The sequence below is a fragment of the Myiozetetes cayanensis genome, unplaced genomic scaffold (assembly GCF_022539395.1).
Source record: "Myiozetetes cayanensis isolate MyiCay16 unplaced genomic scaffold, myiCay2020 scf57, whole genome shotgun sequence".
Taxonomy (NCBI): domain Eukaryota; kingdom Metazoa; phylum Chordata; class Aves; order Passeriformes; family Tyrannidae; genus Myiozetetes; species Myiozetetes cayanensis.
This window is the reverse complement of record NW_026087820.1, coordinates 117,836-130,041: the sequence shown is the minus strand read 5'-3', so window position 1 is coordinate 130,041 and position 12,206 is coordinate 117,836. Positions and strand designations below refer to the sequence as shown.

The following is a 12,206-nucleotide window of genomic DNA, read 5'->3' as shown; positions in this document are numbered from 1 at the left end:
TCCATACAAAATAATTTATTGAAATCACAGCTATACATGGGCGAGAGCCCAAGGCAGCGCGGCCCCGGCCCGGCTCGGCCCAGCCCGGCCTGGCTCAGCCCGGCGCGGCGGGTGGAGGGGTCCGGCGGCGGGGCGGCCGCACTCCCCGTGGCACGGACAGAGGGACACGCTGCCGTATGTACAGAGTTTACACGGAATAAATAAGGGACATGTACAGAGGAGTGGGAGCGGGCGCCCGGGCCCCCCCGCCGCCCGCCCCAGGGTCCGGGAGCCCCATTGGGCTCAAGGCCGGGCGCCCTGCTCGATCTGCTGGTGCTGGCTGCGCACGGCGAAACGGTTGACGTGCACCGGGATGGGCACCACGATCTTGGGGTTGCGGACGGGCTCTCCCGAGCGGTTGCTGACGTTGCCGGCCTTGATGCGTTTCCATTTGGCGCGGCGGTTCTGGAACCAGATCTTCACCTGCACCTCGCTCAGCTTCAGGGCGTGCGCGATCTGTGAGCGCTCCGTCAGGCTCAGGTACTTCTTGCAGTGGAATTCTTTCTCCAGCTCCAGCAGCTGCTCACTGGTGAAGGCCGTGCGGCGCCGGCGGCTCTTCCCGGCCCCGGAGCCCGGCGGGGGCTGCTCGGCGGCGGGGCCGCCCTTGCCCTTGCCCTTGGCGCCCAGCGCGGTGCCGGCGGCCGCCCCGTCCAGGAAGGGCTCCTCCTCGCTCTCGCCCGCCGAGCTCTCCTCCTCCCGCTCGCTGCACGGCGTCGCCGCCGACTTCACCTCCAGCTTCTCCTCGTCCGAGCTGTACGCCTTCCCGTCTGCGGGACACACAGCGTCAGCGCCCGCCGGCGCGGCCCCCGCCCCACCCCGCCCCGTCCCTCCGCGCCCAGAGCCCCCCACAGTCCTCCTCCCGCTCCCTCGGCGGGCGGCTGAAGCTCCTCCCGCAGCCCTGGACCCCGCCACCACCGCGTCCCGCAGCCCCGGGGTGGCCGAAGCAGTGGTCCCAGCCCCAGCAGCAGCCCCGCACTGGACTCTGTCGCAGCCAGCGCCAGCCGCTCCAGTCCAGGACCCCAATGCCCTGCTCCCCGCAGCCTGCCCGGCTCCGAGGGGCACCATCCACAGACCCGGCGGGCACCCTGAGGTCTGACCTCCGCAGCAGCTGTCCCATCTCCATCCCACAGCCCAGCCATAGCACCATCACGGTCTTGGTCCAGCAGAGCACATCACAACCCTTCAAGGGCTTGTCCAGACCTCCACATTGGAAAGAACGTCTGTACCTTGCCCCTCAGGTCAGCCCTCCCTGTCCCTTCTCACTGCACCAGACCGCTGATGCTGTTCAGCAAGAAGCCAGGCAAGAGGAGCTAAAGGACTGTCCAGAGCACCCAGAGCCAACAAACTTCCTTGCTCTACAGGACATGGGGTGTCCCACTGCTGGCTCTCCCTCCCTAATACCAGGACCCACCAGTGGCTCCCTGTACAGCCAGGGAACAAGGGGCTGAGAAAGCTGATGCTCAGGGCTCCGTTGCCCCCAGCAATGTGCAGAGGGGCAGGACAGAGCCTGTCAACATCACACAAGAGACAGCACCTCATCCCAGGTCACTGGACAGGATGCAGTGCTTAGACCACTGCAGACACCTCTCCTATGCTGCCTGCAAGGATATTGAATCTCCTCCTTGCAAGCTTCTTCTGTCCCGAACTGCTGACTGAATGATTAAACAGCCATGGAGCAGGGGAGGACACAGTGGGAGATGAGGGAGGAAGGAAGCCTGGAAGGTGGTCACTTCCATGGCAGAAGGGCTCAAACGTAGTGAAAAGATGTTCCCAGTCACAGACTCGGGTCATGAAGGGAGGACCCACAGCTATGCACAAAGAGGTGAGGAAGCTTTTCTGTCATGCTGAGACTAGAGGAGACCAGAAAATTCTTCAAGTCTGACCCAAGAGCATGAATCACCGCCAGAAGGAGCCAGTCCTGAAGCACTCCCACTCAATATAAGCCAACATGCAGAAGAAGAAGCAGCAGCTCTTCAAACTTCTAAGCAGTGTCCAGGTACTGGCACATGCAACCCAGGCGCTGAACCTCTGGCCACTTCACCTCATCTCAGTGGGAAAGGCAGAACAGCCTTCAGAAGCCTGACAGTGTAGGGTTCAAATACACAAACATCTACTGCAAGAGACTACTTGAGCCCTGAAGACATTGCTGGGAGTCTGGTGACTGTGTGAGAGCCCCCATTTCCCTTGTCAGTCCTGCAGCAAGTCTGTGGCTTCCTGAGAGCAGGTGGCTAGTTTTGGAAATCTGGATGCATCTCCCTGTTCCTACTGCATCGTATAGTGGGAAGAACACCTTGATCTCTGTCCTGCTGCAGAAGGACAGACAGTGACCTCTTTCTTCCTGAGGGTTGGGGATGGGGATGAAGAGACCTCCCATATGCATAGTGGATAAAGACCCAGAGAATTTGTGCTGGCCAGGCTGAGGATTAGGAGTAGGTGGCAAAGGAGCATTTTGGCTGCAAGCACTTTGCTGAAGAAAAGGAGAGCTTTCACTTCTATGTACCATCTCTGTCCCGTGGAGCACAGGGCCTGACAAGGTAAGAGAGCTCTTATGAGGAAATCAGTGTCTTCCCCAAGAGCTCTCATAGGTCCTGCCCTGGCACTGCAATTCCCCAGGGATGGAGGATGGCACCCCAGCAGCCACACCAGCAAACAGTGCTGATGAGGCAGGCTGCTCCTGTCAGCTCAGGCTGTGTCCCAGGAGACTGGGAGAAAGCTGAGCTACCACTGCAACATAATAATTTGTAAAACAGGTGTTATGCCTGGCTACTCTCTTCTTAACCAGACCCCAAATTTTGAACAGTCTCTAGCACTCTCACATTTGTGTCACATAAAAGGGCTGGGTTTGCAGTAAGGAACTTGGAACTATTTGATGACAGAGTCTAAAACAGATGCTTTCACAAAGAAAATTGGTATATTGATTTGTTAGTCACCTACTATGTCCCTGGTGAGGAAGGAATGGAGGCAGAGGATCCCACACATAGTTTAGGAGGTGTATACTGAAACTTTCAAGGCCTTTGAACAGGAAATGAAATTGTCATGAAGCAAAGCATCGTGACTGAAAAATCAACGAGAAGTAGTAGATGAAGAATAGAGTTGCCCTCTGGTTTGCTCTTCACAAAGTCCCAGCTGTTTGTTGATCCTGGGAAAGACATTGAAGAGGGTCCAAAGGAGTTCTGAGGGCTGGAGCACCTCTGTTGTGAGGACAGGCTGAGAGAGTTGGGGTTGTTCTCTCTGGAGGAGAGAAGGTTTCAGGGAGACCTTATTGCAGCCTTTTGGTACTTAAAGGGGACTTATAAGAAAGACATAGAGAGGTTTTTAACAGGTCCTGTTGCAATAGGACAAGGGTTTTGATGGTTTTGCACTCAAAGAGGGTTGATTTAGATGAGATATAAAGAAGAAATATTTCACAGTGAGTGTGGTGAAACACTGGCCCAGGTTGCCCAGACAAGTGGCGGATGCCACATCCTCAGCAACATTCAAGGCCAGGTGAGACAAGGCTCTGAGCAGCCTGATCTAGTTGAAGATTTCCCTGCCCATGGCCTTTAAAGGCCCCTGCCAACACAAACCATTCTGTGGTGCTGTGATTATGGATGTGGAAAGCATGGTGAGGAGAGGTGGGTGTCACAGGTGACAAAGCTGTTCAAACAGGATCAGGGAAACCTGGATCAGGAATCGGTGTTGTGACAGCCAGAAGAGACCTGTGTTGGTAAGCACAAAAGGAAACAACAGAAACTTCTCCTGCCCCCAACTGAATGTGCGGTCCCTACATCAACCCAAGAAAGGGTCTCAGACCACTGCCTGGGTCTCAGAAGAGACCTGCACAGCTCAGGAACAAGCCTGCTCTCAGGAGAGCTGTGGAGAGCTGGGTGTTGAGTACCCTTATCCCAGGGGTCATGCTCTTTGTTGCAGCTGTAGTAACAAACCAGACTCCAAGCTTTGCTGCTTCTCACCACCAGTTTCCCTACATATCTCTGCCCACTCAAGAAGGGTGGCAACAACTGGAGGCAAGTTTGAAACCTAGGGGATGCAGAGAGAGGCCCTAAAGTAGGGCATTGACCTCTTTGGTTGATCTGGCAAGCAACTAATCTAGTGTTCATAGACACCTGCAGGATGAAGATACGTTAGTAGCCCAGGGACAGAAACAGTCACTTCAGGGTAGAAGTCAGTTGATGACAGTGAAACAGACCAAAGGAGGCATTTATTCTTCTCATGGTTCCTCTACAGATAAGAGATCTGTGGAACACCTTGCCCTGGGATGTGGCTAATGCCAGGGTTATCCTGCCTTTCTGGTGGACTCCAGGGAAGATTAAATAAAGTCACAGAAGACAAACTGGTCAAAGTTTACTAAATATACAGAAACAACACCTGTCTCAAGAAGTCCCTAATGTGCAGATGGTTGGATATGAGGGAAGCGTCATTTTAGAGGGAAGCGTCATTTTAGAATTGAGCATTGCACAGATTGTGTTCTCTTGCTCTTCCCTGGACAATTGCTTTTGGTCAGGGCCACAGACAGGATGTGAGCAAAAACTGCATTATAGATGGTTTTTGATGACTCGTTTTGACACAAATCATCTTTCTCTTCCCTAATACTGGAAAAATACAGCAATCCTCCTGGGTTTCACCTGAGATGGTTAGTAAAACAAACTCCACTGTCCATCTCTGGTACAGCCAGGAGAAATATTAGGTATAGGAGAAGGCGGCCACATTTGGCCAGAAAAACCCTCTTGGATCTGAGCAGAACAGCCCTCGGAGTTGGATCTACAATGGGCACATGCCTACGCAGAAAGACAAGCATCCTTCATGGCTCCGGAGCAAGCACAGTGCTCAGAGGCAGCAGGGAATGAACAATGGTAACAAGACATCTTCCTTTCCATGTGAGCCAGTTGCAACCAAAGAAGTCTTAGAGGTAGGATTTCTTGGATTCAGAAGTGGCCACTCTCTGGGACAGTTTGTCTGAGTCTCTTGGGAGGAGGAACATCTTGGGCTCAGGTACAGAGAAGCCATGGAGGGAGATCAAGCACAATGCAGTTCATCTGCCCACAGACTGGGAAGATGAGGTCGTATGGACAGGTTGTTTTGGCCAGGGCAGCACTGCCCTCGAGGAAACTTTCACAATAAAAATGAGATCGCATTGGGTTTTTGATGCAGCACAGAGGCTGGGGAGCACCAGATGTGCACCAGTGCCCTAATAACCCACAAAGGCAACAGGGAGGCAGAATGCCCCCATTGTCCTATGTGAGGGGTGAGGTTCAAGGAGTACCTGCGTGAGGAAAATGCTCTTCTGAGGGAGGAACCAGGCAGGGCAAGGGAGATACCTGGGAGATACCAGGAGAAGTTAAAAGGAGGATGGAGAGCAAACAGCCAAGCAGTGCGAGAAGCAGCAGAGACTTTGCAGCATGCAACCACACCAAGAAGCCTGGGAGACAAAGGTGGATCTCAGGAGTGGTCGGGGAGAGCTCAGGACAAGCCGCGCCGGAGAAGTAGGGTCTCGCCGCAGGGACCCCTCATGCCCCATGCTGGAGGAGCCGAGGGGGAAGAGCCGAGCGCTTGACCCGTCTGAGAAATACGGAGCAACAAGTCCCCGAGGCCGGTGGAGGCGCACTCGGGGAGCGGCCGCAGCGCACAAAGGCGAGGACCTCGATGGGAGCTGCCCTCGGCTGCAGCGGGGGGTCCCGGGAGCAGCGCTGCAGCCTGCCCGTGACGTCGGGCTGAGCCTGTGCCGACGCGGGACGCGGCGGGCACAGCGGTGGGCACAGCAGCGGACACGGCGGCCGGAACGGAGGGGACCTGCCCCGCCACCGCTCCCGTGGGGCGGGCTCGGGGGGGACTCGGAGCGCCGGTAGCCGCAGCACGGCAACGGCGGGAGGCACCGGCCCCGAACGCGGCATCGTGCTGGGGGCAAGGGGCAGCCCTGCGCCGGGCCGAGCGGGACCGAGTCCCGAACGGGGATCGGGACCAGGATCGGGACGGGCGGGAAGGGCTGCGGGCCGGGCCGTGCGGCGCCCCGTCGCCTTCCGCCTCGCTCGCCCCGGGCCGGGTGCCAGGACCTCGGAGAGCTCCGCGTCGCCGGCCCGGCCGCGGCTCCGGGCCGCGCCACGCTGGTCCTGCCAGGCGGCCCATGGCCCGCCGTGGCGGTCCCCCGACCGGTCGCGCTCCCTCCGCTCCTGCCGCATCGCCCGGCCGAGGCGAGCGGAGTCCGCAAAAGCTGCGGGCGCTGCGGAGCCGGCCCGGGACGGCAGGGAACCGGTCCTCTCGTCTCGGCCCGACGGGAAGGACAGGGAGCGCGGCAGCGGGCAGGTCCAGCCGCCGCGGCCGTGGCGACCCCGCCGTCCTGCCCGGTGCTCCCCGGCCCCCAGCGCCTGCGGCTCCGCGGCTCCCGTCCTGGCGAGCTCGGGGCCCGCGGGGCCACCCATCCCCAGCAGCCGCCGTCGCTGCGGGGAGAGCCCGGTCAGGGTCCCCTCGGGGCTGCGAGGGTCTGGGCGAGGCAGGCTGGCTGCTCTGTGCCAGGCGGGGCGGGCCCGCGCCACTCTTACCTGCCAGGCCGGGGAAGGGGTCCGGGAAGTGCAGCGGCGGCTCGGGTGGCCCCTTGTCGCGGCCCGGGGGCAGCTCCTCCGCCTCCAGGCCCTCGGCGCCCCGCCGGCAGCCGGCGTCGGGGGTGGCGCGCGGCGGGGGCAGTTCCTGGGGCGGGTAAAAGCCGTCGGGGGGCTCGGAGAAGCTGGGCAGGGCGGTGGTGAGCGCCACCATGGAGGGCACGGCCTGGCCCAGGCTGGCGCAGAAGGTGTTGGTGAGGCGGCCGGCGAAGGAGGCGAGCGGGGCCAGCGGCGGCAGCCCCGACTGCAGCGGGGCGTGGGACAGCGCCTGCGGCAGCACCAGCGGCCGGTACGGCATGAACATGGGGTACCCGGTGTAGAGCAGGTGCCCGGAGCGCGGCGGCGGCGTCCCGATGAGCGAATCGATGGAGAAGGCGGTCCCCTGGCCGCCGGGTCTCTGCATGGCGAGCGGGCGCCGCCGGCTCAGCCGGCACTAACTTTCTGGCGAGCTCGGGCCGTCGCCAACTCGCCGCGATCCCGCTGCCGCCGCCGCCCTCGGGCCCCGCCGCCGCCGCGGCCCCGGCCCGCGCCCGCCGCCTCCTGTGGGCTCCGGCGCCCAGCGAGAGCTGCCGCCCGCCCGCCCGCTCGCTGTCTCGGCGCGGCGGAGTGAGGCGCGCTCGGAGCCGCCCGCCCGCCCTGCCGCGGGGGCCGGGCCGGGCCGGCGAGGGAGGGGGAGGAGGAGGAGGAGGCGGGCGGGGGTGTCGCCCTCTGCTCTCATCCATCTTCCGCACATCACGGTCGAGTTCCTCTTTCAGCGCCCGCTCCGCCGGGGCAAAGCGCCCCGCTCCCCCGGCGCGGCCGGCCCCTGGGAAGGCGCCTCCCCCTCCCGCCTCATCAGCTGTTATTAATGGTGATTGATGATTAGCAATTACGGGGCCACTACAAGGGTGCTTTTGTGGGGACGGGACGGGGCCGTGCCGAGTGGCACGGCCTTTCCCGGAACCACGGACGGGGCGAGCCGGCCCCGCAATCGGCTTATCTCGGCCCAGGCCGGAGCTCCCGGCGTCATGAGCCCGAGGGCAGCGGTCCGGGGGCGGCGGCGGCGACGGGCGGGCTCCAGTGCCCCGACTGACCGGCCCTGGCCGGGCACCGGCCCCGTCGCGCTGGGGCAGTGCCGTGCCGTGCCCGCAGACCGCCCGCCGCTGAACAGGATGCGGCGGGGGCCGCCCCGGGCAGGGCCGGGACTGCCCCTTTCCCTGCCCAGGAGCCTCCGTGGGCTCGGAGCGGGGTCTCCGTGAGACCGGCGGGCTCGGGCGCCGCGGGGCCGGGGGATACCGCAGGACCGCCCGCAGGCGCGCTCGGGTCATGGTGGGAACGGAGGGGGTTGAAATCCGAGAGAGGTTCTCCCGTCCCCCCTTGCTGCTCCCCAGAGGCCCCGGCGCCGCGCACCGCGGGGTGGTCCCGGTGCTCGGCACGGAGGCAGGAGCGGGCATGCGGTGCGGAGCCCCGGCGGCGCGGGGCCGGGGGCAGATATCCCGGCCCCGGCGCTCCCTTGGCATCCGCTGAGCAGCACAGAGCCCGGGGCTCAAAGTCCCCGCACTCCGAGTGCCACACGCGTCCCCTGGGTTGCGGCCGGTGGCCCTGGTGCGCATCGCTCCGTCTGCACAGCAAGCGAGATCCGCGTGAGCCGAAAGCTCCTGAGCTGCGGCGAGAGCTCCGCGGCTCCGCTGCTCTCTGTGCGTTCGGGGAACATCGCCTGCCCCTTGTGGGGAGTCTCCACGCTAAAACAGAGGACTTCTCCCCCCAGCTCAAAATTTGGGTTGTGCTCCTGTCCACAGGGAGCTGCTCACCGGGCCTGCAATATGCTGAGCATCAGGCAAACTAAAGCCCTGCTTTAGAAGAGCGTCGGGATTGCCACATAAAGCACTTGGAAGCTGAGAAATGCCACAGCTGAAGTCGTGTCTGTGCTCGCTCTGACTGTATTTTCAGTGGCACAGTGACACGCCAGACCTCCAGCTCTCACCTAGGGGTATTCCTCTTTTCAGGCCCCCTGTGTTTTCCTGCCTGCGCTCCCCCTTTGACCGGGGATGCAGTACCTCTGGCTGCTTAGCTACCCAGGCTCCCTGGTGCATTGATATCTGTGTGAACACATGGATTTCTAAACCACCACCTTCTGCTCTGTCCCTGAAGAGGTCTGGAACACCACTTTGCTGCAGCCTTGAAGCATGTGTTTTGTGTGGGACATGACAACCCAGCCACTGAGCTGGACACTTGGATCCTTTGTGGAGCATGTAAGTTAGGCAAAGTGGGTCCACCAGGTACTCAGCCTTCCTCCACTAAACAGGCACAATCTGACTCCCCAGGGCCCAACTATGACATCACAAAGCCTCCTTTTTCTTTCATGTCTTTTGTGCCTTTCTCTGTGGCATATCCTTGCAGTTCCAAGGAAATATCCCTCTGCAGCGAGAACTGCCCTGCCTCCAGCCAGGGAAACAGATGTGGAAAAGTCAATGGTAAAATAGTCATCCAAACTCAAATACCAAATCCTAAAACTGAGGCCCACTGAATCCCTGTCACCACTGATGCAGACACCTCCCACGCTTGGATCACTGAGAGAGATAGAGATAGAGATGCCTGTGTTTGCAGGTCATCAACCAGTCGGTCCCTAGTCCAGGATGAGGGCCCAGATTCCAGGCTGGGAAGGAGGCTGGGAGAGACGAGCATTTGGATGGATCCCACCACAGGGATCAGTTGTGACACAAGGGACATGGTTCAGGTCTGCAGGTCAGCATCCGTATTCTGTCTGTCCTTGGCCCAGCTCTCCTGGCCTGTCTGTGGGAAAGGGACCTTTGGTTTGGAGTCATCTTCATACACACAGTTTTGGTCCATTCCCTGCTATCACTACACCATGGAGAAAGGGAAAGAATAGCCACGTGTTACTGGATCTCATGACTGCACCTAAAGAGGCCCAAATCCAGGCTGTGCAAGCAGCTTCCTGACTCCCGAGCAATGGAAATTTGATCACTTGTTCAGTGAACCTTTCCTACGTAACCTTCAACCCACACCTCACACCCTCACATAGGTTAGCAAGATATTTGAGAGGAACAGGAAACTGCTCTACTCTGTGACCTTGCTGGGAAACTGAATGAGGTGGGGTGACATGCATCTCCCACGAGGAAGTATGGTGGCCTGTGCCCACAGCAGTAGGTCCTGTCTGAAGCCCAGAGCACAAGCTCCATACTGACCTCTACACATCAATAGCTGGTACCCAGTAAGTCCCTACTTACGTCTCCAGGACTGAGCTTGTGCTTACCTCATCATATACTTGCATTAGCTGCAGCCCCTGTCTCCCTTCAAACATTGAATCTCTGTTCCATGCTGGGAGCACCAAGGAAAGACTGCTTCCAGAGGGGTGGGAAGTCAGGCCACAAGGGCTTGAAGTCCACAGGGTGAAGTCCACAGGACTTGAGGAAGGTGAGCAGAGCAACTCTGATGACAGGCAGATGCATCATTTGAGTAAGCCCTCATCCCAGAGGGCTGAAGCCCTGTGAGGGCTGAATGTACTCAGGGTCTGACAACTTACTCCATTCTGGTTTACTTTGTCTCATCAGACTTCATAGTAAAGAAGAGTAGAAACTCATGCCAAATCATGAAGCCAAGATTCAGATAAGGAAAATTTGAAGGACTGCAGAAAAAAATTAAAAAGTTGCAAAATAAAGCAAAAAAAAGTGCTGCTGTATTCCAGTGCGTACAAGGAATGCGACAGGGCTCTCACACCCACTGTCCTCACAGGGTGAGCCAACAGAGAGTGAGGGTCCAGGTTGCACATGACAGCTCTATTGCTTGGACCTCCAAAGGCTTTCCCAGTTTCTATAACTTCTGTCTAATCTTCCATAGCTTCTTGCTGTCTATGAAATGCAGTTTCCATGGCTTCCACTTGAGGCTCAGACCTCCACTGCTCAGTTTTCTCCCTGAACATCTCTCCCTCTCTGCATACCTTCCTTGCGGGAAGTCCCCCACTTCTGGTTTATCAGGCTCCATTCCTCCCTTGCAAAGAGCCAGTGCAGTGCGTTCCCTTAATGTGCCTAAATATACACCGTCCAACATGCCAGGTACAGCAGAAATATTAATTGTGTGGGCAATTTGTAAAGCCCTGATTTCATTGCACTCTCAGCTGTTGACAGAGACCTCTCAGGACCTCAGTGGGTACATTATCAGACATTAAGCTAAGAAAGAGTCTCACAGGCACACCTACTCTCTCCTGTTTTGGGGTTGCTGGGTCATGGCTTGTGTTTTTCAGCCTCAGCTTAGTTCTGAGTCTCACCAGGCTGGGACCCAAATTCAAGTCCAGTCTCTGTCAGCAGCACCTTCAGCAATCACAGACCAGCCTGGCCCATCTCATCCTCCATCACGCCGCTGCCTGAGCTGCCCCTCTGTCCTAAGTCTGCCTTTGCTTTCAATTCCTCTTCTCTGGTTTCTGCATTAAAACTGCTGAAGCTTTTTCCTCCTCCTCCTCCTCTTTGCCATTCCTTGCTGCAGACACATGATCATGGGTGAGTCCATTTGCCAGTTTTTCTGGAGTCAGTAGGCAAGACTGGAAAGTGTCCTGCTCAACACTTGACACTTGGGTCACAGTGTCTGTGCTGAAGACCATGCATGACCTGTCTGGCCAGCACAGTGGATCTGCCCTAACTGCAATCTTCTCAGCATAGGCAGCAGCTTCTTAGGAGAAAGCCATCAGCCTCTAAAAATGTCCTTGCTTGGAACACACAAAGGGGGATCCTCAGAGGCTGGTAATTTGGGAAAAGTTGATCCTAGACTACTGGGCAGAAAAAGAACCATCTGGGCCAGCTCTCCTCTCTGAGGTGAGGAGTTTAGAGTGTATTCCTGGTGCACCGGCTGTTGGCCAGGTAGAGGCCAATTAATTTTTGCTGTATCTGTAATGGGAAAAGTTCTGAGACAGACACAGAGCATGGCAACTGCAACTGCTACAGTTAAAGTGTAATGACTGACTGGCAAATGAAAGCAGGTCTTTCTAATGGAAACTGCTATGCAGCCTTAACTTTATGCCTCTACCTGCTCCACTTACTTACAATCTCTGCACGGAATCTAGCACAACAGGACTAAATCTAGTCACAGCCTCTAGGCATTCCTGTAGTATAGCTGCTAAACATATTAAAAGCAAGGGTAACGTTGCAAAATTATTTACTCAAGTATGGGAAATCTAGAGGTTAGTCTGGCTATGGCCATGATGCTGTTTGACTGAAGCTGGGCTCCTGCCAGGCACAGACTCTGCTATTGGATGTGCCAATGACACGGTCCATCAGACTCTGCAGCCACACACAGCCTGGGGTGGGCAAGAACTTATGTGCAAGAAGCACCCAGGAGGTCCCAGCTGGTCTCTGCAAACAAGGTCCCACAGGCTTTCCTTGACTGCAGAGCTGCCCTATGTGCTTCTGTCTTCAGCTCCCGACAGCAAAACCTGTCCTAGTCATCTGCAGTGGCTATGAAAATCTGCACTCACACCTGGGGAATGTATTTCAGAAGCAGACCTGGCAGAGCCATAGCTGGAGCAGTAAGAACCCAAGATCTTCATTAGCAGTAGCAAGAGCAGTCCCAGGTGGATGGGTTTGCTGT

General features: G+C 58.0%; 1 protein-coding gene across 1 annotated transcript; it reads right to left on the bottom strand.

Moving 5' to 3' along the window:
* Positions 1-7,238, bottom strand: GBX1 (gastrulation brain homeobox 1). Its single transcript, XM_050334631.1, has 2 exons — positions 6,573-7,238; positions 1-806 (listed from the first exon to the last, which is right to left on the bottom strand). Exons 1-2 carry the CDS (start codon positions 7,030-7,032, stop codon positions 283-285), a joined length of 984 nt encoding a protein of 327 aa, XP_050190588.1. The 5' UTR covers positions 7,033-7,238; the 3' UTR covers positions 1-282.
* Between the last annotated feature and the right edge of the window lie 4,968 nt (positions 7,239-12,206).

Excerpts from the sequence above, each read along its gene's own strand:
- GBX1 (XM_050334631.1), bottom strand. The coding sequence starts at position 7,032 with ATGCAGAGACCCGGCGGCCAGGGGACCGCCTTCTCCATCGATTCGCTC. Across the intron at positions 807-6,572 it reads CCCCTTCCCCGGCCTGGCAG|ACGGGAAGGCGTACAGCTCG; the intron begins GTAAGAGTGGCG and ends TGTGTCCCGCAG.